The following is a 26666-nucleotide window of genomic DNA, read 5'->3' as shown; positions in this document are numbered from 1 at the left end:
ATATTTGTTATAAATTACTATAAAAGCATATCCTTTGACAAGTGGAATTTACATATAATATTTTATATTTATTTAGTAATAACTAATATTGTTAATGATGTATCGGTTTGTTAGCAAGATTGAGACTTTACAACCGATGTGGTCTAGATTTGAGTTTCATGTATACAAATGTTACGTGTGGAGTTCTCTTTCAAATTATTTTGGATTTAAATTCTGCCACATGTTGACACCATCAAGATTTACTTGAATAATGGCACATGAGAATTGAGCTAAGTAGAATTTAAGTAAATACTTGTATTTATATTATAAAATATTTATGTTTATTATTAAAATATTAATATAAAATAATTTTCAATAAAAATATTTAAAATTTAAATTATTAACATTAAAATGTATTATTAAAATAAAATTATAATATTAAATGGTTTTATTAAAATAATAAATTATATTAATTATAATGATAATTTATTATAAGAATTAAATATAAATGTGCATATTTAATAATATTTGAAGTCAATATTTCAGTATTTTCAAAATTTTAAAATTAAGTACTAAAAATAATAAAATTGATTTATTCTAATTTAATGTTCTTATAAAAATCAAGTTAGAGCTTTCCATTTTTAAAAGGAAAAGTTAATTTTCCAAAAAAAAATGTATTGCTTTCAATCAATCTTTTTATGAAACAAACGTAAAAAAAGAAAAGAATATTGTTCGTAAAATATTTGTCATGAGCAATTCTCTTAGTGGTGTCGTATTCTGTTGTGATAAATGACAAAGAGACGAGATTGATTTAGGCCGGTCGAGGTTTGCAACGACAATCTATTTTTCATTAAAGCCAATGAAGCTTTAAAGGGTTATTGATACACAAAGAACGTAAGAATCCCCATTGCTATGACATGGTTACCACCATTTTAAACTGGAACGAATGGATAAGATTTTGAGTCAGCTATGATTCCAAATAAACACTATGTTTTTCTATAAGGTCCAGGGGGCTCCTTAATTTTATCTGCAGTTCTTCTCCGGGCTTTACGACAATTTTGTAGCCTTCACCTAATATAGATCAATTAAAAATATTATTCAACATGAACAAATACACTCTCACATCACATCATCTCAATTTTGACTATTTAAATTCTCAAATGGAATAATTTTAAGTTTACCTCCTCCAGTTTGTTTCTTAAACCCAAATCTCTCAAATTATTTTGGAGAGTCCTTATATTTATCTTATTTTATTTTTTACGTAACATCGAATATTTTATCCTAAAATAAATAAAATAAAGTTGATTCGGACAAGGATGCATCGAAAGTACGCGCTAAAGCGATTGATTCCTGATTGATCCGTCCCCAGACTCCCTATCATCCTCCCTCCATCATACACAGTAAATCATCTGCTGATAAATATAATCAATTAGTTTAGAGGTTAAAAACAAAATATCATGATAGACTCGTTTGCAGGGGATTCCTCTCTCGGGAGTTAGCCAATATCCTATATGTTTCTCGTATAATTTTACCGGAACCCTATATAAAAGAGGCTCCACTCCATTTCTCTGTTTATCTCCCACTCTTATCTTTCTCAAGGCGGGAGGACTGTAGCGTTGTCAATGATGGGAGCGGTTTTGTTGTCGGAGTTTGCGACGGAGATCGTGGTGCCAGTGTGCGCCGTGATTGGAATTGCTTTCTCGTTGGTGCAGTGGCTGTTGGTGTCGCGCGTGAAGCTTAACCCGGAGCGGCATGCTTCTGGGAATAGCAACAAGAACGGTTACAGTGATTACTTGATTGAGGAAGAGGAAGGACTTAATGACCCCAGCGACGTCACCAAGTGCGCTGATATTCAAAGCGCTATCTCCGAAGGTGAAATCTTTGGATTTTAATGTTAGATCTGGCCTTTTTTTTTTCTTATTTATTTTCGTAATATTATTGTTGAGTAATGATTTCATTTCGTGGACTTAAGTTGAGCCGCAAGAATCACCAGGTAACCTTGGTGTATTTAAAGTGAAAATGAAATTAGTAATCTTAACGCTCAACTTCATTGTTTCTGTTCAAAAATTTTAATCTGTAATTTGGTTAAAAGTTATTTCACTATTGCAACCTTGCAAGGCGGCATTCGAAAGCGGTTTTGAACTTAAAAAAAAAATTACCTTGTAAGTTCTCGTTTTTTGTTAAATATTATTAAACTTATCTCTAACTAATCATCTCAGATTGTGAGTTCTCTTTAATGGTAGGGTTTATAACTATAAAATTTAGTTGAATAGTTCTTAACCAAAATTATGTTTTATAAAAAATCTCCCAATGTTACTTTGTACTTATTCATATTTTTCTAATCTGATCCTCAGATTAGATTTAGATTTAGATTTAATTTGGTAAATTAGTATGGTGTCATAACTGGGACAGGCTCTATCTTTGTTGGTGTTATCATTATTAGTAGTCGTGATAAATTGTCTTATCTAAAATAAATTATTTGGCTTTATTAATGCGCTCGGCACGTGTTCCCCACGTTGCTCATTTTCATATATGCACATATATCTTGAAATAATAATTGAGAATAAAATATCAGTATAGAATATTGATGGTTGCTTTATAGTTATGTAACTAAAAAGATAGTGATACTAATCTGATTAAGATTAAACTTTTTTATTGGTTTGGGTTTTGTTTTATTTTTGGGAACTGTTTCTGTGTCTTATGAACGTATTATATGCACCTCTTATTTATTATCACTTTTGGGAAGGGTTAAAATTTTGTTTGCGAAATAATTGTTTTCTGAATATTTCGGGTTCAATGGTTCAATAATATAATAATAGAAACAAAAACTGTTATTATCGTATGTGTTCTGCCAGACCTACTATAAGCGTTCGTTTTTTGTAGTTAGTAACCAAATATATAGTTATATTTTCATCCAATGGCTTGAAAATAATAAATGAAGTTTTAGGTTATTCCTCTAGTATTAATTTATTATTATAAAGAGTATATGGCTCTCGCTAGCAAAAATAACAAATAGTTATATTTTTAACAATAATAAAAGAATACTATATTTTGTAATTAATATATGTAAAATAATAATAAAACTATATCATATTGTCTTGTCGAATTACATTAATAAATTTCAAGATAATAATAACAAAAAATACGATATGTTAAAATTTGTCTCTATAATTTATTGAGTTAATCATAACCTATTTATTTATTTATTATTTTTAATAATCTCATTAGGTTCTAATTATATTTGCTCTTTTTAATTCAATATTTAAAATTAAGCATAGCTTTTTCCTAACTCATAAATAGGAGGATAATGTGCTTCAGCGCAATCGAGCTAAGATTCAATGTACAATTATAATCTGCCTATTAATTGAATGGAAGAATGAAAATGTCATCTTGTCCTCTTTTCTTTTATATGTAATCGATAACACTTTAATTGATATCATGAACTATTGACGGTCCCTTGTTTATGACTGATGATTACCTATATTAATCGATTGATGCATGGTATAACAGGTGCAACATCCTTTCTTTTCACTGAATATCAGTATGTTGGCATCTTCATGGTTGCTTTTGCTATCTTGATATTCCTCTTCCTGGGTTCTGTTGAGGGCTTCAGCTCAAAGAGCCAGCCTTGCACCTATGATAAGGAGAAGACCTGCAAACCAGCTCTTGCCACTGCTATCTTCAGTACGATATCCTTCTTGCTTGGTGCTATCACCTCTGTTCTTTCTGGGTTCCTTGGGATGAAAATTGCTACATATGCCAATGCAAGAACAACCTTAGAAGCAAGAAAGGGTGTTGGAAAGGCTTTTATTGTTGCATTTAGATCTGGCGCAGTAATGGGTTTTCTGCTCGCTGCCAATGGCTTGTTGGTGCTTTTCGTTGCCATCAATCTATTCAAGCTGTACTACGGTGATGACTGGGAAGGCCTTTTTGAGGCTATTACTGGTTATGGTCTTGGGGGATCCTCTATGGCACTGTTTGGAAGAGTTGGTGGTGGTATATATACAAAGGCTGCTGATGTCGGTGCTGATCTTGTAGGAAAGGTTGAAAGGAACATTCCAGAGGATGACCCAAGAAACCCAGCTGTAAGACAAATTATTCTTGTGTGATATGGTTATTCCATCTTTATTATATGCTTGTCAACCTCTGTTTAGTGGCAATTATTTCGCATCTAGAACCTTATATGATTTTAAATTGTTTTATAACTCAGGTCATTGCCGACAATGTTGGCGATAATGTTGGGGATATTGCTGGTATGGGTTCTGATCTATTTGGCTCATATGCTGAATCCTCCTGTGCTGCTCTTGTTGTTGCTTCTATATCCTCTTTTGGAATAAACCACGAGTTCACTGCCATGTTGTATCCTCTGCTCATTAGTTCTGTTGGTATTCTTGTCTGTTTGATCACAACCCTATTTGCTACGGATTTCTTCGAAATCAAGGCTGTCAAAGAAATCGAACCAGCTTTGAAGAAGCAGCTTATTATATCTACTGTTCTTATGACTGTGGGGATTGCAATTGTTACTTGGGTTGGTGTGCCATCGACCTTCACCATTTACAATTTTGGGGATCAGAAAGTTGTTAAGAACTGGTAAGATTACATGATTGTTGCATACTAAGCATGTTATAAAATAGTGGTTTCTGGATTTTCCGCCTGGGTGCATGCTATAACTCAGTTATGCTCCTTATTTTGTGAGATTAGGAAAGGTTAGGACCTTTAACTCCTCAAAATCTGATAGGTGAGTTACCACTTAGTTTATCCTGGTTTAATTAGTGTCTTAAGATCAACATATCTTGAGAAAATTGCCTCGATTTGTTGTGTTTTAGTAAGGTGAATATTACTATGAACTTCATAAAGACCTGAAGCAGGTGGCAAGAAGCATGTCTTGCCTAGCATCTTGTTTCACACTTGAGCTTTCCTTGCTCATGATACTTGCAACCACTAAAATGTAATTTTTTTATTTGCAGGCAACTATTTTTGTGCGTTGGTGTTGGTCTCTGGGCTGGACTTATTATTGGTTTTGTTACTGAGTACTACACCAGTAATGCTTACAGGTACTGGAAACAGTCTTTTGACTTATCATCGTCGCTTCAAATTTTATATCCTGATCAATCATTTCCTGTGTTTCTAGTCCCGTGCAGGATGTTGCTGATTCCTGCAGGACAGGAGCAGCTACCAATGTTATATTTGGCCTTGCTTTAGGATACAAATCTGTGATCATCCCAATTTTTGCCATTGCAATCTGCATTTTTGTTAGTTTTAGCTTCGCTGCCATGTATGGGATTGCAGTTGCTGCCCTTGGAATGTTAAGCACCATTGCAACTGGGTTGGCCATTGATGCTTATGGTCCCATCAGTGACAATGCTGGAGGCATTGCTGAGATGGCTGGCATGAGCCATCACATTCGCGAGAGAACTGATGCACTAGATGCTGCTGGAAACACTACCGCTGCCATTGGAAAGGTGCGGAATTTAATTCTTTTCCTGGAGACCTTTGTTAGGATACTGTAGTTACTTTAATCACAGTATAGCATAAATGATGCATGGAAAAGCTGTAACTCTGCTATTATTTTGTTTCTGCTTCCTGAAACTTGTGTGAATTTGATCTCTTTACGAAACCCCCAAAATTGATTTGAGTCTTTGATTTCCATTCGGTAACCTATCTAAAACACTTTGAGCTACTGTCTATCATACTGCGCTGTGGTCGTTTATATATGGCATTCTTATTTTCTGAGTTAATTATCTTTTTTACAATGCCAAAGTTCTCTTTTTTATTCTTTTCAGGCTGAAATTCCTAATTATGGATTGCATATGTGATATACAATTCTCTATATGTTTCCAGGGATTTGCCATTGGGTCAGCAGCATTGGTGTCATTGGCTCTATTTGGTGCCTTTGTGAGCCGTGCAGCTATCTCGACTGTTGATGTATTGACCCCAAAGGTTTTCATTGGTTTAATAGTTGGTGCCATGCTTCCCTACTGGTTCTCTGCAATGACCATGAAAAGCGTGGGAAGTGCAGCTTTAAAGATGGTTGAGGAGGTTCGCAGGCAGTTCAACACCATCCCTGGTCTCATGGAGGGTCGTGCCAAGCCTGATTATGCTACCTGTGTCAAAATCTCAACTGATGCCTCTATCAAGGAGATGATTCCTCCTGGTGCCCTTGTTATGCTTACTCCCCTAATTGTTGGAACTTTCTTTGGTGTTGAGACTCTTGCCGGTGTCCTTGCTGGTGCCCTTGTTTCTGGTGTTCAGGTAAAGTTGGGAAACAAGATTAGTTTTTCTCACAACATTCAGTGTTTTTTTATTTTTGGTTTATTTGTGAACTATACTTATGCTAGCTGTAAGTGTCATGGGCCGTGGATGGTCTAAGCCCCGTGACATACGAACTAATCTGTATCTTTTTACCCCAATGTAAACTACTCGTGAAAGCATGATGGAATTTGTTTGGAAAAGTGGGTGAACTTAAAAACGCATTGATTACGGTTACTTGGCTTGTTCTTTGACAGATTGCAATATCTGCTTCCAACACTGGTGGTGCATGGGATAATGCCAAGAAGTACATTGAGGTAAATAGTTAATGAGAAAATTCAAGACGAAATTTTTTCTGACTTGTTTACTGGCTTATTTGTTATGCCACTTTCATCGTGCCCTCAGAATATCTTATGAGTGATCCTCATATTTTGATTGTTAGGCTGGTGCCTCAGAGCACGCGAGGACCCTGGGTCCAAAAGGATCGGATCCTCACAAGGCAGCTGTCATTGGTGACACGGTTGGTGATCCACTCAAGGATACCTCTGGCCCTTCACTCAACATCCTGATCAAGCTTATGGCAGTCGAGTCACTCGTATTTGCTCCCTTCTTTGCCACTCACGGTGGCTTGCTTTTCAAGATCTTTTAGAGGGGATGGGCGGAAACAGCAGTAGGGAGGGTGACTTGTTAGTTACAGGCCCTATGTAAGGGTGTTGTTCCTGTTCACCCATTAAGTTTCTGTATCCGTCTAAACTCTTATAGTTAGCGAAGCTTAGCTTTAGTCATTGCTATTTTTGATAGGTTGATATCGATGATAACTGAGATATGGGATAGGTTGATCACCGAAAACGATCATTGGTTATCGTGGGCGAGTCAAGGTGGGATATCGTACTTTTCCAGTTCTAGAACAGCTTTTGCTTAATTTTGAAATTTTGTGCTCGCAAAAAATCTTTTCCAGCATTTAACCTTAATGATATTTTGATGAGTTCTCTGTTCTTTTTCTTTTTGAATTTTTTTTGTATTAAAAAGATATTTTTTTGACGAGTTCTTTCTTCACAAATATGTTAATAACAATTTATTAAATCATTTCATTCTAATATATGCTTAAATTTTTATTTGTTCTTCAAATTATGATTTTAATAACAATAACTAAAATTTTGTCTATTTAATAATTAAATTTCTTTGACTTCAAAAATATTTGCCAAAAAAATTGGAGAGAGCCTAAAAGGAACTGCAGGGTGTTTGGTTACCCCCCCCTCCTTTAAGGTAACTGTTTACCTAACTATAGGGGAAAAAAAGTAAAACTATTAGCTTATCATACGGGAAAAAAGAGAGTAATTACATAATTTACAAATGCATTATACAAAGAATACAGTGAAATTTATATATAACTTGTAAATGTACGTATTGCTTTTGTCGTATTCTTATCATTAAAACTTGGTGTACGTTACGCTCACCTTATCTTCTTCCCGTGTTATTGTAAATCGCAAGGTAGGCGTAGCACAGTTAAGGCTGCTTTCTTTGGATTATGTTTTATCGTCAGCAAGAGGAAATTTTAAAATATTTCACTGACATCTTTGTGGTGTTTGGACCAGTAACGGTGGAGCGGAGTGGAGGGGCGAATTAAATTATAAACTTTAGAGAAGTTAAATTATATATTTTATTATTCAGTTTATGATTTCATTATTTAAAAAAATATATATGTATTTTTTATTTTTAAAATAAATTTTATAATAATTTAATAATTTACAAAGGGTAAAATTATAATTGTCATTTTTGGGGGGTTAGGCCTCCCTCCCCTTTACATTTGCCTTTGGTGATGTACAACTGTACAAGTGATTTTTTGAACAAATGAAAAAAAAAAACACCAAAAAAAATGTAAAAGTTTATTTTCTTACATTTTAAAAATTGATATTTTTGAATAATATAAAAATAAACATTTGCCGACACTTTAGCAATTCTTTGAAATTTTCATATATAATGATTGTTTGAATTATTCTAATTATTATTGAATAAGAAAAAAAAAAATCTCACAATTCATTCAATTTGGAAACTGAAATTCCAGAATTCAACCATGTTGATTTTCTCTCCCACAACCATAAGATCTCTGAATCCCCAACCCCTCCCTTACCTCTCCTTTTCCCACTCCATTTCTCTCCCTCTCCCACTAAGATCTCTCCCCACTCCCTCCAAATCCCCCCATTTCCCTTCCTTCCATATCAACTGCATAGACGCAGCTCAACCATTCGACTACGAGTCCCATCTCAAAAATCGCTACATTCAATCAACGTCCCTCAAGATCGCCATTATCGGCTTCGGCAACTTCGGCCAATTCCTATCCAAAACTTTCCTCCGCCACCACCACACTCTCCTCGCTCACTCCAGAACTAACTACGCCGACCTCGCTAACCACCTCGGCGTTTCCTTTTACGCCGACCCACACGACCTTTTCGAGCAACACCCTGACGTCGTTCTTCTCTCTACTTCCATCCTTTCCACTGAAACTCTTCTTAAGAAACTGCCCTTTCAACGACTGCGTCGCAACACCCTTTTCGTCGACGTGCTTTCTGTTAAAGAGTTCCCCAGGAACCTTTTCTTGAAGTATTTACCCCCGGATTTCGATATATTGTGTACACATCCCATGTTTGGACCCGAAAGTGGTAAAACCTCGTGGGCGGGGCTTCCTTTTGTCTACGACAAAGTGAGGATCGGGGATGAGGAGAGTCGGATAAAGAGATGCGACAAGTTTTTGGATATTTTCGAGAAAGAAGGGTGTAGAATGGTGGAGATGAGTTGCATGGAGCATGATAAGTACGCGGCGGGGTCTCAGTTCGTGACCCATACCATGGGGAGAGTGCTGGAGAAGTTCGGGTTGGAGTCTTCGCCTATTAACACCAAAGGGTATGAGACATTGTTGAATTTGGTGGAGAATACTAAAGGGGATAGCTTTGATTTGTATTATGGGTTGTTTATGTATAACCAGAACGCTTTGGAGCAGTTGGAAAGGTTGGATATGGCATTCGAGTCGATTAAGAAGGACTTGTTTGGGAGGCTCCATCAGGTTTATAGGAAGCAATTGTTTGGGGATAATAATGGAGAGGTGGAGAAGAAGAGGAGTTTGGCTCAGAAGTTGCTTGGCAATGGAAGTTTAACCGAACCTCCATTGGATAATGTTAGACAAGATGGATCTTGAACAAGAAAAATGTGGAAAACAACAAAAAAACAGCTTCTCTGTCTCCCTATGGTATGAGAATTTATTGCTATTTTGTCAAGATATTAGCTTCGTGGTCTTCTAGATAATTGCAAACGGAATTAGCTTAGTTATTGCTGCTTAAACCTGGAAAAATTCACTTGTTTAATGTTTTTCCAATCCATCCAAGTGAATGTTTCAGGATTTGGCAAGTTGCATTCGAGGTGGTTCTAATGAGATATGTGTTAGGTCTTTGTAGGACATTTGAGATTTTGTTGCCCAATTTATGGAAGTTGTGCTTCAAATCTTTGGGGGGTAAGATTGAACCTCCTTTGGACAATATAATGTAAGGCTAGATCATAAATAGACTTATTCTGTTTTCTATCCTATGAGAATTTATTATTTTTGCCTATTGTCAATACTGTAGCCTTTTTAATTGTAAATGGCATTAACTAGTGTTGTTATTGAGATTTTTGTGGCCTGATAATGGAATTATTGGCTTGGAATCATAGGACAACATTAGTAGGGTTAAGGGTTGCAATTGTTTATCATAGTTTTACTCAAATGAGTGTTGGATATGGGACAATATCAGTAAACGGTTGTGAATTGTTCATAACAGCTATGAACTTTTAGCCTGTATTTACCCTGACTTGGATGAGTCTTGGATGCAGATGTGTCCTACTCCTACATGAGCATGATCAATTTTAAAGGACTTTCATACAGGAAGATCATATTTTAATATGTATTATACAGTGTCGAATTTAAGTACTTTATGAAAAAAAAAGAGTCCGGGTATTATATTAGCTGCGCTGAAAATTTTATACGATGGCCTATATCCACTTTCAATGACTTTGCCATGGATTTGTGGAAACAAGCTCCTGTCAGTCTCTCATTCCCATCTCAGAAGTTTAAGATTCTAAAATTTGCCTGAAACTTTGTGAGTTACAATGTCTTGAGAGTTATGAAGCGTGTATGTTGTTGATGCCAAAGTCAAATCAGAAATGATACTTTAAATGAAGGGTATGAATCTAAAATGAGGGGGCAATCATGTTGTGTTCAGATAGTTGTGTAGCATATATGTTGTTTATCTTCAGAGGTAGGTTCATTAACCTTTTCGACTCCATTTCTGTACTTGTTCTCTTCAGTGGCAATTCGAAACACAGCTCACATTATGGACTGGTGAAATGATTCAATTAACACCAAATTCGAGCTCGGATAACCTCCACCTTTTTCAGTTTTTTCTTATCAAGAAAAGGAAAAAATAAAATACGGCCACATTGCAGCAGTGATATCTAGGTCCATTGGGTAGGCATTGTATGAGATATATAGGCTATGGGCTATGGCCTATGGGCTAGCAATGTACCCCAACATGGTACGGGCCATATAGCAGTGGATTAAGAAGTAATGGCTTTCTGATAAAATGCAAATGCTGAAATCTACGGTTTAAGAAACATTTAGAAACCTGCATTAAGGTCTATTAATATGCTTGTTATACGGTTTAAGAGGGAATGTTTGTATGACCACCATAACTTTCGCACATATGTTAGGTTTCATTTGTTGCTTAGTCTGCTCAAATAAATCTTATTTGACGTCGAAGTTCCTGTTGATTAGGCCAATAATTGGAAAAGGAGATGACTGCAGAGCACAAAGCCTTTTTCCTTATGGATGTATGTATGTGTCGAAATAAAGCTAGTGTTTTCTGTAAAATGGTGCCATATATCCATCCTGGAATGTTTGAAGCTTCACAGAAACGTAATTTAGCTGTTGAAGGTTACTGATGTTCCTTGCATCGCACTTGCTGCAACTATTTGAGTGATGATGGCATCTTTTTCTTGGACCATAAGGTGTTAACTGTATGATTAAACAGTATGATAAGAAGATTCATATACCATCTCATCCTCGTATGTTTGAACGTATGGTTAGCTGTCGAAGTACTGAGGGGAAAGTAGGGGTAAATTTACCCAAATATTTAAATTCCTTTTTCTCCTTAACAGATTCGAATATTGTAAACAAATTCAAATAGGAAGCATACAATAAACGTATTCATATATCATATGAATTAAGTGAATTCGGATGTAGATAGTTCCTCTTTAAATTTCAGACTAGAGAAGATCTTGTTAAGTGAAACCGACTTTGGTCACCTATGGAATGGTTGCAAAGAGGGGCAAGTGTTTGAGAGAGTGACATTCTCCATGAAAGTGCTTAGCAGTTTCTCGATAACTTAACTCCCACTCTTTCTCAAAATTCAACAGCAAAACCATCAGTCTTTCATATGCAAACTTAAAAAGGAGTTTGTTTCAACTGCAGTTGCCACTCGCGCTGCTTTTCACTTCACTGTCCAAACTCTCTTAGAAGACAAGCAAACAAGGGGGATAACATTCTTTTAAAAAATGTTGTCCATGTCACTGGGCGTATCTTTCTCAGGTAAGCAAAGCAACCGTCATTCACTATAATTTCAACAACCCCCATTTTCAGTGATTCTTTGCATAAAACCGTCTATTGATGAAGTTTTTAATGTTTTCTTTTTTAAAAAACTACTAGCGTTTATGTTTGGCTTTCAGGATTGCTCCATTGTATCGCAGAGAGTGTTGTTTTGGTCCTATCAGAACTGATAGACCAAAATTCCGTGAAACTTCTTCGAAAATTTCTACCTAGGAAGAAGATAGAACTTGCTTCACCTGAGATGGGATTAGATTCAGAGTTCAAGAATTTCAAGGCAGCAAACTGTAGTAGTTGTAACCATGCAACAAGCAGCTCAGCAGATTCTATTATGAAACAAGAACACTTGTTTCCCGATCTTCGGAATGAAGGGCCTTGGAGTTCAAAAGAGGAACTGAATCAATATGGACTTATAATAAGTCATCCAAGGAAAAGGGTATGCAGCAATTTTTGTAAAGGTAAGGCAGTTTTGCAGGCTAGTGAAGCTGAAGACCTAAACACAAGGTTGGAGATCCTTGAGGAAGAAAGTCAAATTATGAAGCAAGCACTCTTAGAGACAATGGCGGAAAGGAAAAAACTAGTTAATGAAATATACAAGTTATTTGAGACACGGCGGTACACCCTCCTACCTAAGGATCAAGAAGATGGACACACATTCAGCTCTGGATCTTTGATCATCAAACCTTGTAAGGTATTCCAGTTTGAGCCTTGGTTTAATTTTTGCTTCTGCTATTTCTTACGTATTTTGGGACAAGATGATAATGTTAAGGAGTAGAACTTCGTAGCAAGATAATTAACAGTGATGCTGATGAACACGGTGTTAAACAGGGACCGGGTCAAGGAACAGCCGAGAGCAGTCTGTTACATGCTCTATTGGAAAATCCACGTTCTGGAGATCCTAATACCAATGCATTAGCAATACTTGGTCAGAGTTACACATCCACACAATAAGATATAAAATTTCATTGTAATTGAATAAGTTTATCAAGTATCATTTTAAAGGACTTTCCAAGTTTCAATGCTCAAGTAATTTACAATCTTGAGAAACCCTATGTCAAGAGTGACAATGAGTTTGAATTTAAGATTTTTCCCCTATTTCACCTTCTCTTTATCCCTTACACTGCCGGCCAATGGAAATTATATCCTTTTTACCTGACTACAGGCTTCATTTAAATTTCAATTCATAGATCACTATACGAGAACATAAATATAATCCTTAAAAAATCAAAACAAACTGGAGGCGAAGTATCCCAAAACAAAAATCTCAATGATGAGATGTAAAAAAATTACTAAACAAACAAGAAGGCACATGATTCTATTTTCGCCATAATTGAACGTAGTATTCACGTCAAAGAAAGAAACACAATTTGCATTAAGGCCCCCACAACTCAAGATGAAAAGGGGATTCATTCCTACATTCTTTATGTTTGATATAAACCAAAACGAATTCAGAGCACTTAAAAACATAAATCAAATTTCTCCTCTGTAACCACCAGACCCAAAATAATCCCTTCTGGAATTTGCAATAGCCATGCTTTTCTGATGCTCTAACTTGGGGCAATCTCGGATACGATGGCCCAACCCACCACAATAAGCACACCCCTTTACGCCACTTGCATTGGTGATTGCATCCACATCTTCCATTGGATCACTGAGCTCAGCTAAGACGGGCGGGATCCTCTGTTTGGCTTCTTGCAATAGGTGTTTCAAATCAAGCAGGGTTGTCTCACTTTGATTCTTGTTTATAAATGTGGTTGCAATTCCCGTTTTACCACATCTTCCTGTTCGTCCTATTCTGTGGACATAGTTTTCAATTTCTGCAGGCATATCATAATTGATCACGTGTTGAATATCAGGAAAATCCAAACCTTTAGATGCAACATCAGTTGCTACTAACACATCCTTCTTGCCAGCTTTGAAGGATGAAATCGCGTGCTCTCTCTCTTCTTGGTCCTTGCCTCCATGAATTGCCACAGCTTCAACTCCTTTCAGCAGGAGATATTCATGGATGTCATCCACGTCAGCCTTATTCTCACAAAATATTAAAACAGGTGGAGGAGTCTTTTGCAGGCATTCAAGGAGGTAGACTATCTTTGCCTCTTGCTTCACATACTCGACCTCCTGAATCACATCAAGATTTGCAGCTCCAGCTCTCCCAACATTAACAGTCACTGGCTTTACTAAAGCACTTCTGGCGAAGTTCTGAATTTTGGTAGGCATGGTAGCAGAGAACAAAAGGGTTTGCCTTTGAGCCTTAAAATGGTCAAACACTTCTCTAATGTCATCTTCAAAGCCTAAATCCACTAGTCTATCTGCTTCATCCAATGTCAAATACCTACAGAAGAGAAACAATTGTTCGAGTATCAATATCTATCTAAAAAGACTAAATGGAATACATAAATCTACGCTTTGGGGGTAAGAAAGCTTGCTATAACAGATCCAACATATTTGTTATCTTTGAAATCAAGTACAAGAATATAAAACTGATGCAGAAACACCTAAAATTACAAAATACCCAAATTACATAGAGAATTCTAAACAAAATCAACGACAAAGAAGACAAACAAAAAAAGTCTTTTCCCAATAAATGCAACTTGAAGAAATTAACAATTAACCCAGACTAAATTGGATGTAAGAGATTTGACACCATCCAATATCTTAGAAAAGAAATGGAAAAAAAACTGGAAAAGAAACCAATGTAAAAAACGATACACATTTTCATCAGGAATAATTACACAGATAGCACTACAAATTGGCAAAAATACAGAGATATTTAAACAAGTGAGAACAAATTAATAGGCAAAACAAAGGTAGCTTGTTCCCAGCAAGCCTCTACGACATTTTAGCACCTGACTTCTAAGATCAGTCAATGCATACTAACTTGGCGATAAAAGACTAAATATAGCAGGTTAACTAATTGAAGATGGTGTTACCAAAAGCGCTGGATTAAGTGTCATACCTGCAATTGTCTAAACTCATCTTCTTCTTGGCAAGCATATCCTTCAACCTCCCGGGAGTAGCAACAACAATGTGAACCCCTTTCTTCACAACATCCAACTGAGACCTCATATCTACACCACCAATACAAAGCAATGGCCTGAGTACGGGATATCCATTCTCCCTCATAGGTATCAAAAATTGCTCCACCACTTCATATGTCTGCCTAGCAAGCTCCCTTGAAGGACAGACGATCAACCCAAAAGGGCCTTCTCCTGGAAGAATTGGCATCATCATCTCCTCCTGCAACGCAATCATAATCAACGGAAGCACAAATACAAGTGTTTTCCCTGACCCTGTAAACGCAATCCCAATCATATCTCTCCCAGACAAGATAACAGGCAGACCTTGGACTTGAATTGGAGTCGGCTGCACAATTCCCTTTGCCTTTAACTTCTTCAATATTGGGTCTGGAAACTTCATATCTTTAAAATTCTTAATAGGAGGAGGAATTTCGTCCCCGTCAACGATAATATGCCATTGCTTTCGAATCAAATCCCTATCTTTTCGAGACATCCTTCGAATATGCAAAGGTGGTTTCCACCCAGTCAACAAGGGTTCCGTATAAGTAATCCCTTTTGCCAATTCCCGAACAGACATGAGGGTTTTCCTATCAGATAAATGTTCAATCATCTCTTTTTCTTGTTGTACAATTTGTTCCATTTGACTGATCTCAGGTTGATCCTTTTTAAGCTGAGTTGCTTTTATAAGTAAACTAGGTTTCACTTCGGCCACATTGGCTTTTTCAGTTTCATCGTCAAGCGCAGAAGCCTTGCCTTTTCTCTGTAGGATTTTTTGAGCTTCCATAGCGCGGCGTTTCGCTACCGGAATATACTCAACGTAATCATCATCTTCCTCCATTTTCTAATTTTCTGTATCGCCCAAAAAACCCCCTAAATTATAATCTAAAAATACGAAGGAAAAATCGTAAAAAAAAAATTGCCGAACAAATAACGCATAAAACCCTAAAATTCTCCGCGACTTGAATACAGAAGCTACGAAGAAGGGATGGAAGGAAGAAAGAAAGTCGAATTCAGAATTCCAATAATTACCTTTTTGGGTAAAGCAACGAGGCGGCGGCAGGCGGAGACGGTGCACTGGCGGAAAGCGGGTGGGTGTCGCCGTGTCCAATTGATTAAGTGAGAGAGAGATGAGATGAGTCGGGCAAGGTTGTAAGAAGGATCTAGGATTAGTCGAAGACCCAACTCCAAACTGTAGAGAGCGGTCCAATGGGCTCGCTGCTTTGAACAACTTGTCATTTGTCAATATCTACATCCTATATATATTACATTCATTTCAGCTTTATATAAATAAATAATTTTTAATACTTTTTCAAATAGAGTATAAAATATAATTTTTAATTAAATTTTAAAATTGAAAATAATCCAAAATTAGTGCATATGATTTACGTATTAATATTATTAATATCATGTTGGTATTATATCTTATATTACAATCGTATTGAGTATTTTTTTAAATTATATGTACTTTCTAATGAGAGATAGATAAGTTATTTTATATATAATAGTTTATATTATATAAACTTTAACATTTTCATAAGTATTAACTTGAGTTGAATAGAATTATAATTAAAATTTTTATCAAACACCTACTTGACACATTTTTAAATCATGCTATCTCATTTTCTAACTCTAATCATAAGATTTGATTTTTCATTAACTCACTTTTTGCATAGCACACTGCCGAACAACAATGAGCATTAATTTGAGGGGATTTACTCATTATAGGTTGCTCCAACAGTAAATCTGGTTATATTTTCTTGGTAGCGAGTAATCTTTATGTTAGTTAATGCAATTTGTTTTTTTTTTTTTAGTACAAAAGAGGTAATTAGGATACTGAAATTCCAATCCAAAGTATGTTACATATCATCGTCTTTTAAGGAAAATCACACAAGTCAACTACCTTAACCTTCGATTTTTTTTATTTTTTTTTTTTGAGGGGCAGAATGTTAAGCTCTGAATTTAGTAACTGCAGTTCCGAGTAGGGATTCTGCAAACATTATTGTTCATTCCACTAAATTGGTCAAGTTCAGGTCAGCTGCATATTGGGACCATATTCACTTTTTGAGGGGTTGGGTTGGGTCGATGGAAACTTTGGCGGGTTTACTTATGAAGAAATTGGGAGAGGGTAGTATAACATTGGAATGCCCTTCAAGGGTATTATTCTAAGGTTCATTGCCAAAAGCTCGAGTAGAGGCTACACTCACAAAAGCTTCCTAATCCCCATACTGTAAAAAACTTGTTTAAATTCTTTTTTTCTGAAAAAAAGTACTTTGATAAATATGCTACTAAAGCAATATACACAAATTTCAATGATTACACATTCATGAAACAGCTTTGCATCGTCAGCGTATACTATATATAACCTATAGTATGATAGTTATCTCATACCCCATACTTTGCTCAGTCTCCACGTTCATTTCCATCTTTCCTTGGATGTACCCATATAAACCCTAAACTACTTTATATTTCATCAAACTTTCTGATATTTTTTGCTCCTAATGGTCCCCAAAATGTTATTAGATTCTAACTTCTACCATACTGCAAGTGAGTCTGCAACACTGCATGTTGAAAACAAACTAAATCTCCAACAACTAACTGGAGGAGAACATGGACCAGAGTTTAGATTAGTTAATTTATGCGGTTTGGGGTTCGAATCCTAGCATTTGCAACCCTTTCCCCTATCCCCGGGGTGCAATCTCCTTTGTACCACCAAAAGAAATTGAAGAAAGGACGAGACAGTGATTAGGTCAATCAGATAATCATGATGGCAACAAACAAAGTAAAACTGGTTTCTAAAACATGTAAATTTGATACAAAAAAGAACGTTGTGATGAGAAAGAAAAAAAGTACCCTTCAAATAAGGGATGAGAGAACACTTTAAAGCTATTAAATACTACTATGCAATTTACCTTAGATTGTATCTAACAAATATGTTAAATCTACAACTTTGCATGTTGTACTCAGATCACAACTCTTGATGACTACCTGCAAATTTAAAAGAAAAGGGTAAATTAAAAGAAAGCAGCAAGAAAACAACTGGAAAATCGAAACTTATATCAAGTCCAAGAATACAGTAATGTTTTCTTGACAATAAGATAGAGGAACTTATAGGAGGTGGTGGTTTTTCTATTTGCAATTCTGAACTTGATTGTTTGACATAATGTAACCACAATATAAGTTCAACAGGATTTCTAACTGGCATTATCAGTCGGGCACTGCTGCCTTTTGGTTCAGAAACAGTCAACAAATGGGTTTATCCTGATGCTCTCTCTAACGAGCAACATGAAATGTTACAATGACTTGAATTCAGGCTCTAATTAAAAAATGGTGAATGAACCTGCATACTGGGTCAACTAGTTCAGTAAGTCTCTCTTTTTCATCAAGAATGTTCTTAACATATTAGACAGTAAGAAAGCATACCTAGATTAGGAATGGACATGCAAGCCAAGCATGTAAAAGAACTTGTGCTCTGTCAGCCATTTCATCATCGTTGTGCTTGTTCTGATCCTGGAGCTCCGACCGAAGGTGTTACTGCCATATTGCTGGATGACCCGTTTTCAACTGGTGGAGGCACACCCCATTTGTTTTCAGATTCAAGGGGCTCAAAGACATGAACCCCACCATCTGAGAGTCCCAATGCAAATTCATTTGGCTCAGATGGATGTGCAGCAATTACAAGTGGATGAACATTGGAACTGCAACATAGAGGAAAACACACTGTTTGAATAGGAATGTTTATCACATAAGGGGAAATAGTGCTCATTATAAAATTAGATGAGTAGTAAAACTTCGATGCAAATAAAAGTTTCACATGAATTACACGGACTTGACTTCAAATTTTAGATTTATTGTACATGATACCAGAAAGTGAGAGAACAAAAGACATTTAAGATAATATGGAGGAGATTGCAATTAGTAATGTATGCATGGTCCTCTAACAGTATAACATTCTTTTTTTTGTAATTTAAAACTATAATGTGTAAATCCAGTGCATTAAAGTGTGCACGTCCTTGTCAATTGTACCCAAAATTTGTTCTTGACCAAAAGTATCCAAATGAAATCCAAAATACCTGAGTCAAGAAGATAATGAACATACCTGACACTAGCAGGAAGATAAGCAGAAGGATTTATACGGCAACGTAGTCTGAGGTTTGCAGCAGTAAAGACACAAACAGTTGCATCCAAAAAACTGGCATACACCAGTTGGCTATCACACGAGAATGTTGCATGAGTTATTGGAGCAGAAGATTCGAGCGGAACCCACTGAATCAGAGAAAAACAGTATTAGAAGATCATGAGATAAAGTTGTTTCACAATGGATCAAACAATCAAAAAGAGATACCTGCTTCACACGTTCTAGCTTTGTTGTTTCATATATGGCAAGCTGAGTCTCATGTACAACAAGAAAATGCATCTGGTCTTGATGGAATTGGACACGTGTGTCTGACAGTGTTGTTGGTGTTCTCCCTGATGGAACCTGCAAGAATCTAGACCTCTGCTTTTCCCATCCATCAGTGTTCCATACACAAAGCTGGAGAGAGAATGGTAAAATGATCAATGAACTGAAAGCAAAATTTCCATTGATGATAATAACTTCAAGTTCTAAGAAGGTTTGATTAATCAGCTAAGCTATGTATTGGAGAAAGCAGGCGAGACTTTGTAATTCTTTTGGAATACCTGAGAATCTGCTCCTGATGAGACAAGCACACTCAGTACATGAGAGAAGGCAAGGCCAGTTATTCTTTTGGAGTGGCCTTTAAGCTTACTCTTCACCTAGATGATGCAAATGATAAATAAATAACCAATGATACATCTTGAAACAAGTTACATAAATTATTCTCCACAAGATGGATCATACCTCATCCACACGAACATTATATATCTGAATCGTTGAATCGTCCATGCCTATAGCAATAATATTGTTATCTTGAGGGTGGAATGCAAGAAAAGTTGCTGGTGGTGGTGGCGGCATGAAAGTCGCCATTGTCTGCAAGTGTCCATTAAAAACATCATATGCTTATTCAAATCATCAACAAATGGAGGATGACGAGGAAGGAGAGGAAGATTTAACTTGCTCCAATTCTAGATGGAGCAGGAAAAAGAAAAGGTATTCCAGCATTCATGGGTTACCTTGAATGTCATCATATTAAACAAGGAAATCTTTCCTCCAGATGCAGACATTACATAAGAATCATTCTTGGATAAAGCAAAACAGGGTACAGCCTCTTCAGGACTTGTATCAGCAACATCATTTGTCATAAGAATGCCACTTGATGGTTGCCACAACTGAGGCAGTACACTCGCAGTTGCCTAGAGAATGAAGTGACAAAATACGATTACAATACAAGTCACTTCAATGTATTCTTTAACTAATGAGTAGAAACCATTTTGATATCCATGTACCTTGCCATTTGAATTACGCTCACTTCGCTGCCACTTCCAGAGCAAGTGAATAGCATTTGATGCCAATGCCAAAATAGCATTACCTGAATTAGTGAAGATTAACCTTGATATCTGTAACCATCACAGAGAAAGCTGATAAGATAGGGCCCAAAGGAAGGAGATGAATCAAGATAGATTTCAGTTTCAGGTATCTACTTTCTCTTTATTAAAGTGAATGGGGCCAAATAGGCAAATTTGTTCATATCCCAAAACAATATAAAAATTACAAGGTAGTTCCACAAGTATAATTTTGACAGGGATAAGTATAGAAAATATAAAGTGGTGAACAACAGTATATAAGTTCCAAAGACGGTACATTTACCCACCAAATTGGCCAATGGATGCATGAAAGAGAAAGCAGATGTAGCAGAATCATGGAATACCACCAAATGGGCCAAAAAAAGTGAAAAATCAAAAGCATTATTACACAGGACAACAAATATGATCGAGTAGTCAGCCTACCAGCATGTTAGAAAATCAATGAAGTGCAAAGGTAAGTGAAAATTTCTATACCTTGGTCACCCTCAAGTTTTCAGGAAGCCTCAAGGATCGACACTGAGATGGTTCACTGATTTCAGTTAGCTTCCAAATCTTTGATTTATCACTCGATTCTTCTGTTATTCTGGGTTTCACATCCCCCAAGCTCCTGGCATCCCCATTCTGAAAATACATAACACATGAACTACAAAATTATTCATCCGAGCTTGACTACTCAAAGGAGAAACAATGATGACATAAAAATAACACATATTGGTGTTGAACTACTGCTGATATAAAAATTTTGATGCTGTTGATTAGGGAAAGAAACGGAAAAAAGAAAGAAAAATCTGTCCCACAGACCATTCCAGCAATAGCAACTACAGAGGCACTTCTGTCTGCAAGTCCAGCACTAGTAGCAACAGCGGCAGCAGCAGCTGAGATTGGATTTATTGTAGGCTGAAAAAATCAACACGTTAAAGGAGAAGATTTAATTCACAAATGGACCCAGTATTGATTTATTTCACTAATGAAAATCAACGAGGTAATGGTACTACCTTTGGGGCTTCCGATGTTCTTGAGGCATCATAAGAAAGATTCTCCAACGTGCGCAATAATCGCATACCATCTGAATTCGCCAAAATCTTAATCCCATTATCATTCGCGGAAACAGCCAAGAGAGAGCCATCCTTGTTAAAGCGAATACGTGGACTTGCCTAGGATTTTGGAAAGACAAATATAAGCAGCCACAACCTTCAAGACGATATAAAAACTTAACTGAACATAAATGAACTTACTGGAAGGCCTCCATCAGCATCAACACTTGTCAAGGGTTGAACATTGTCCATATCCCAGAATTTGATAGAGAAATCATCACCGGCAGCTAAATACCTATTCTTAGTGGTGTCAAATTGCACAACACCTAAAGAACGTTTGCGGAATCCTTGATAGGTCCTCTTCACGGCCCCTTCACTTTCATTCCATTCTACGATAAATGACTCCCCTTCTTTACTGGTGCCACAGGAAAAAAGCCTACAAATCCAACCACCAAACCAAAAAGGTCAGTGAGAAAATGAAACAAAACTACCTTTATCCCGAATTATTGACAACTAGCAGAAGATCAATATGAGTTATGGTGCAAGCAAACTAACCTTGTACCATCAGCACTGTAGGCCATGGTTGTGCACCAACGACCAGGAGCTTCATAGTCAACACGTGATCCCATATTATCATACAACCATGCTTTTATCTTTCCATCTAAAGCCGTTGAAAAGATAAACTGAGGCAGAAGTCAAAAGGAGGCAACATCAGTAAGATGAATAGACATAGGCACATGCCCATAGTACAAGTACGAAGAATGTAAGACAGCTAAAGCAAGAAAGCAATATCTTTACCTGAATGTTTTCTTTATAGTGAGGGCAGACAGAATAAACAGGAGCCTCATGACCTTCAAAGGTATATTGTTTTGTACCATTGGTAGCCTCCCACACCTAAAATTACAACATGAAATTAGCAGGGACAAGCACTTGTCCCCAAGAATGATAACTAACCACATAAAATGATAAGCAAACCTTGATCATCTTGTCATCACCGCAAGTTACTACACAAAGTTGCTTATTTGGATGAGAAAATGCAAGATCATTTACTCCACCAACATGAGCATCAATCTAGAATATAAATTTCAAATATCAATTTCAGTTTCATGATGGAAACTCAGCAAGAGGACTGAAAAAAGATCCAAGATAACAAGCTCAAATATATACCTCCAGATGCTGCCGAACCTCATCGCCACCATGATAAGAATATATTTGCACAATGTGCCTCGAGTAAGCAACTCCTGTTTTCCGAACAGGTATAACATAATCAATGATCCCACACTAATTATAAATAAGCACATGGGTGCTTGCAGATTAAACATTGACTAATTGTAATGGATTCAATCTCACCAAATAAAGAGCCATCAGGGCTCCAAATAACACGATTTACAGAGACAGCAGGATCTTTGACTAGAGCAGCCTAAATTCAAGTAAATAAATTGTACTTAGCATGTGCAATTAGCAAGTGCATTAAACAAACACTTTGAGGCACAAACCTGAAGAGGCATTGAACAAGCACTAAGATCCCAAACTTTAAAGTTCTTCAAAACCAGCCGCTCCCGAGAGCCAATTTCCCACAATGCTATGTCTCCAACATTGGTACCAACTGGATCATAGCATGTAGAAAACTCAGAATTCCGTTACCCAAGATAGAACCAGCAGCCGGCCAAAAACAGAAAATGAAATGCAACTATAAAAAATTAAAGGCAGAAGTTTAGCAGAGCAGACCTAGAAGTAAAGTCTGTTGAACGGGATGGAAATCCATGCTCATAGGAGATGAACCCTGATTCAAAGTTCTTGCAACTGCCTTTGGCAGATCATCGGGTGCATTGAAAGTCTGACTGTGACCATGGCCAGGAAATGTTACAGGCAGCACATTGACAGGAAGATTTACCTGCAAAAAAGAAAGCAAAGATCGGTAAAATATTTTAGGCAAAAAGAAGCACAACCATAACTATCAGACACCCGATCGAACAGCCAGACTACATATCATATAAATTATGAAAGCAAAACTTGAATACCTCATCAGAAATCCCCATGGGCCTTGTCCTTTTGGAAACATGATCAGAGTCCCCAGATGGGTAGTCTACAGAAGGATTAGTTGGAGGAGTCCTAGGATGCTTCAATGCAGCTATGAGTCAACAATGAAAACATAATTAAGGTTAAAAAAGGTCCTCGAAGAAGGAATGATCAGCATATGATAGAAAGAAAGGGAGAAAGACATAACTACCTGGTATTGAGGAAGGACCAAGACCAATAGCTCCACCGGACACAGCTGGATGAGTTACAGTAGAAGGGTTTGACATCCAACCAGCAAGGGGTGCTGGAACTGGCGCTGGTGTAGGTTGAAAAGGCTGAAGATGTAAACTGAGTACATTAAGAGGAGATTATCGACGATGAAAGAGATTTTTTACACTATCATCTAAAATGGATACCTACCCCATGAGCACCAAGGGGAGGAAAGCCCCCGGCCTTTGGTAAGCCTCCAAGAAGAGGATTGTTAGCAGGTGATGGTGCTCGTGCACCATTTGGCTGTCCACAAGAGTGATCCACGAAGAGAGTTTTTATATCTGGATTCGGCCTCGGGTTTTTACAAAGTTGATGCTGCCAATTCAAGCTGTAATTGCACAACAAATCAGTTGTCCTATAAAGCCACAACTAGAATGACTTGAGCTTATTCAGAACATCAATGCCAGTGCAGCCAAGGCAATAAAAAACCAAACTTGAATGTCATGTCATATCCGTGAGTTCATTGCATAAATAAGTCAGCATTGAAAAATTACCAACCCCCAATCTCTTCAAAGCAGCTAACAGAACGATGATATAACTGAAGAAAATTACCTCTGATTAATGAGGGTGCGTAACCTTGAATTTCTAAGGTTTGGGAACTGTAATTTGTCACGGAATAAAGGATTTGCTTCAATAAGCTTCTTGAGTTCAACTAACATGATTGCTCTAGCAGACTTTGTATCTCCATATTTTGACAACTGTTCATTCTCCCTGTTATGAAAAAAATTAATCCTCACCACATTCACCCGCATCAAGACTTGAACCATTTATACACAAAGGTAACATACCTGAAATTCTCCAACGTCAAAAGCTGAGTGATTTCCTTAAAAAGTTCCTCATTAAATGTGGCAAAAACTTTCAAATCCTTTACTAATATCTCCACGGCCTTGGACAGATCATGCCTAATTAATGTATAAACATTCCAATTGTCACTAAATTCTATCAAGGAAGTTTTTGGGTTGAAACATCACAAACTTAACTGAAACAAATCAAATATTGCAGCACACAAAAGCTTACTTATCCAATGCCTCGAGATACTTCTGCTTTCTTATCTCGAAAAAGATTTTCATGGAATATCGATTGTCGTCTACCTTGGTGAAACCAGACAAGTATTTCTCAACCTCATCCCAGTTTCCGTTATGCACCTCATCCTCAAAATACTTCATATTAAAGAAAAACCCAGATTCCTGTTCAAGCCTATTAAAAAAATCAAAATAATTTAACAAAACCATTAATAAGGTAAATCATTACATTTTAAATTACCAGTTAACAAAAAAAATACTGAATATCATGAATCCTTAAAAGTAATAAAACTAATAAGTTTTTTTTAACAAAAAAAAAAAACCTTACCTGTGAACAGTCTCTTTAAACTTTTCCTCATCTAGAAACTGTAAGATCAAGAACACAAGCTCTCTACTGAGAGACGACATCGTAGCCGCCCTGTCTTATTTTCGCAAGGACGAGACTAAAATCACCAAATATAAAGTCTAGATCTGCAAAAGTATCCCCCCAAAAAAAAAAAGTCAGCTCAAACACCTTAAAAATCCTTTAAAATAAAAGATAAAAGAAAGCCCAAAGTTAATTTTACATGAAACTTAAACCATTTAACCTTCTTCAAACCCCTCTCTCCAAAAGAAAAAACTCTAGGGATTTTAAGCATCAAAGAGACAAAAAGAAAAAGCAACTTTATACCATTTAGAAACCCGAGACGGAATTTTCCCAAAAAAACCAAAAAATATATAAAGAAAACTGAAGGTTTTAAAGTAACAGATTCTATAAACATAAAAACAGGAACAAAAGTAAATAGATTTGTTAAAAACTTACCTTGTTCTTTGAATAGATCGATTTTCAGACAAAAAATTAGAGATAAAAAAAAAGACCTTGCTCTCCCTGAGGTAAATAAAATGAACCTTCTTCTCTTAAATAATACAAAGCAAATATTACCTCTTTCTCTCTAAAAAAAATAATTGTATTCCCTTGTATATAATACCCAACCTAAAAGCTTTCAGAAATGGCGAATTATATAGGAAGGAGGCGACAGGTTAAAGAAGATGATATGCCGTTCCACTTATCATTAATAGCTTATACTAAAATGGACAAGTTATATTGATAAATTAGTGGACTTATGAATACGTACAGTTAAAGAGTAGGCCCCACTTAGCCGGCTACACTTTGTCGAGTTTATCGGCGCGGAATTTCTAGCTGACAGCTATTCTGCTACAACAAATAATGAGATCTAGTAAGGTATGTTTCGGTTTTCTTTCTGAACCGTCGATTATAATTTTTTAAAATGAATCGAACGGTCATAAATAGAGATTACTGTAATAGTGCGAAGTAGGGAAAAAAGAGCCAGGAAAGCGATATTTATATTTGCTATTCTCAGATCCCCCCAAAGAAACGACAGGGTTTTTCTCGTAGCGAGGGGAATCCAGTAAGTTTAACCCTAGATATTGCTGAATATTACGGAACCTGCCATTTCGGGGGAATTTTTTGGGGGAAATAATACTGACTAGTAGAAATACAACGTGAAACTTGAAAACACTGCATTTATTAATCATGAATTTATCGTGATATGTTGCTGCGAGAAGTCGCTTTTGGTTTTGAAAGCAAGCAATAATTAATTTTTTAGGGTCTTTCTGAAAACATTGCTTGTTTTAGGTTGGAGTCATAATCAGAGGGGTAAAAATGTCCACAGTTTCGATTGATTCTAACAAGGAAAGGAGAGAAGATATAAATAACAGTAGTTTATTTACGGTAAAAAGAAAATAAACTATTCCACGAAATTTTAAAAAAAATATCCAATCCAATGTATTCCATTTTTATATTATATTTTACTTCAATTTTCAAACAATACTTAGCTTTTTTGTGGAATCATCAATAGCAATGTAGTATATAACTTGATTTTTTAATGGATATCTTTAATAATTCTAGTAATTGATTATAAAAACATCTTCATATATAATAATTAAAAACATATCAATATAA

At 36.3% G+C, this 26666-nt stretch overlaps 5 protein-coding genes across 11 annotated transcripts; 3 read left to right on the top strand and 2 right to left on the bottom strand.

The window, feature by feature from the left end:
* Window positions 1-1163: 1163 nt before the first annotated feature.
* Window positions 1164-7327, top strand: LOC108453029 (pyrophosphate-energized vacuolar membrane proton pump-like). The gene is made up of 8 exons (XM_017750909.2): window positions 1164-1851; window positions 3490-4064; window positions 4190-4569; window positions 4947-5033; window positions 5111-5441; window positions 5821-6231; window positions 6486-6545; window positions 6671-7327. The coding sequence occupies exons 1-8, from the start codon at window positions 1602-1604 to the stop codon at window positions 6875-6877; spliced, it is 2301 nt and encodes a 766-aa protein (XP_017606398.1). The 5' UTR covers window positions 1164-1601; the 3' UTR covers window positions 6878-7327.
* An 875-nt stretch (window positions 7328-8202) lies between these two features.
* LOC108450113 (arogenate dehydrogenase 2, chloroplastic) lies at window positions 8203-9837 on the top strand. Its single transcript, XM_017747591.2, has one exon. The coding sequence runs from the start codon at window positions 8303-8305 to the stop codon at window positions 9419-9421; it is 1119 nt and encodes a 372-aa protein (XP_017603080.1). The 5' UTR covers window positions 8203-8302; the 3' UTR covers window positions 9422-9837.
* A 1421-nt stretch (window positions 9838-11258) lies between these two features.
* LOC108453478 (uncharacterized) lies at window positions 11259-12939 on the top strand. Of its 2 annotated transcripts, none has more exons than XM_017751600.2 (3): window positions 11259-11842; window positions 11980-12543; window positions 12686-12939. In XM_017751600.2, exons 1-3 carry the CDS (start codon window positions 11809-11811, stop codon window positions 12757-12759), a joined length of 672 nt encoding a protein of 223 aa, XP_017607089.1. In that variant the 5' UTR covers window positions 11259-11808; the 3' UTR covers window positions 12760-12939. The 2 variants fall into 2 exon arrangements, with proteins under 2 accessions (XP_017607089.1, XP_017607088.1); XM_017751599.2 differs by having other exon boundaries at window positions 11980-12548.
* A 231-nt stretch (window positions 12940-13170) lies between these two features.
* Window positions 13171-16128, bottom strand: LOC108453477 (DEAD-box ATP-dependent RNA helicase 35). 2 transcript variants are annotated; one of them, XM_017751598.2, is made up of 3 exons: window positions 15907-16128; window positions 14817-15759; window positions 13171-14192 (listed from the first exon to the last, which is right to left on the bottom strand). In XM_017751598.2, exons 2-3 carry the CDS (start codon window positions 15713-15715, stop codon window positions 13328-13330), a joined length of 1764 nt encoding a protein of 587 aa, XP_017607087.1. In that variant the 5' UTR covers window positions 15716-15759; window positions 15907-16128; the 3' UTR covers window positions 13171-13327. The 2 variants fall into 2 exon arrangements, with proteins under 2 accessions (XP_017607087.1, XP_017607086.1); XM_017751597.2 differs by having other exon boundaries at window positions 14817-15726.
* Window positions 16129-17666: 1538 nt separating this feature from the next.
* LOC108453476 (protein TOPLESS) lies at window positions 17667-25947 on the bottom strand. 5 transcript variants are annotated; one of them, XM_053029075.1, is made up of 27 exons: window positions 25819-25947; window positions 25032-25174; window positions 24699-24878; window positions 24470-24583; window positions 24234-24392; window positions 23832-24009; window positions 23623-23746; window positions 23414-23523; window positions 23121-23286; window positions 22889-22998; window positions 22743-22812; window positions 22560-22633; window positions 22368-22463; window positions 22191-22286; window positions 21948-22075; window positions 21594-21828; window positions 21354-21512; window positions 21160-21255; window positions 20833-20979; window positions 20281-20391; window positions 20008-20187; window positions 19736-19864; window positions 19555-19650; window positions 19220-19408; window positions 18974-19140; window positions 18298-18572; window positions 17667-17862 (listed from the first exon to the last, which is right to left on the bottom strand). In XM_053029075.1, exons 2-26 carry the CDS (start codon window positions 25109-25111, stop codon window positions 18362-18364), a joined length of 3405 nt encoding a protein of 1134 aa, XP_052885035.1. In that variant the 5' UTR covers window positions 25112-25174; window positions 25819-25947; the 3' UTR covers window positions 17667-17862; window positions 18298-18361. The 5 variants fall into 5 exon arrangements, with proteins under 5 accessions (XP_052885035.1, XP_017607084.1, XP_052885034.1 ...); XM_017751595.2 differs by lacking the exon at window positions 25819-25947 and adding an exon at window positions 25506-25778; XM_053029074.1 differs by lacking the exon at window positions 25819-25947 and adding an exon at window positions 25626-25778.
* Between the last annotated feature and the right edge of the window lie 719 nt (window positions 25948-26666).

Source organism: Gossypium arboreum, chromosome 5, assembly GCF_025698485.1.
Source record: "Gossypium arboreum isolate Shixiya-1 chromosome 5, ASM2569848v2, whole genome shotgun sequence".
NCBI classification, from domain to species: Eukaryota; Viridiplantae; Streptophyta; class Magnoliopsida; order Malvales; family Malvaceae; genus Gossypium; species Gossypium arboreum.
Note: the sequence above shows the minus strand (reverse complement) of the source record. Positions and strands in the feature narration are given on the sequence as shown.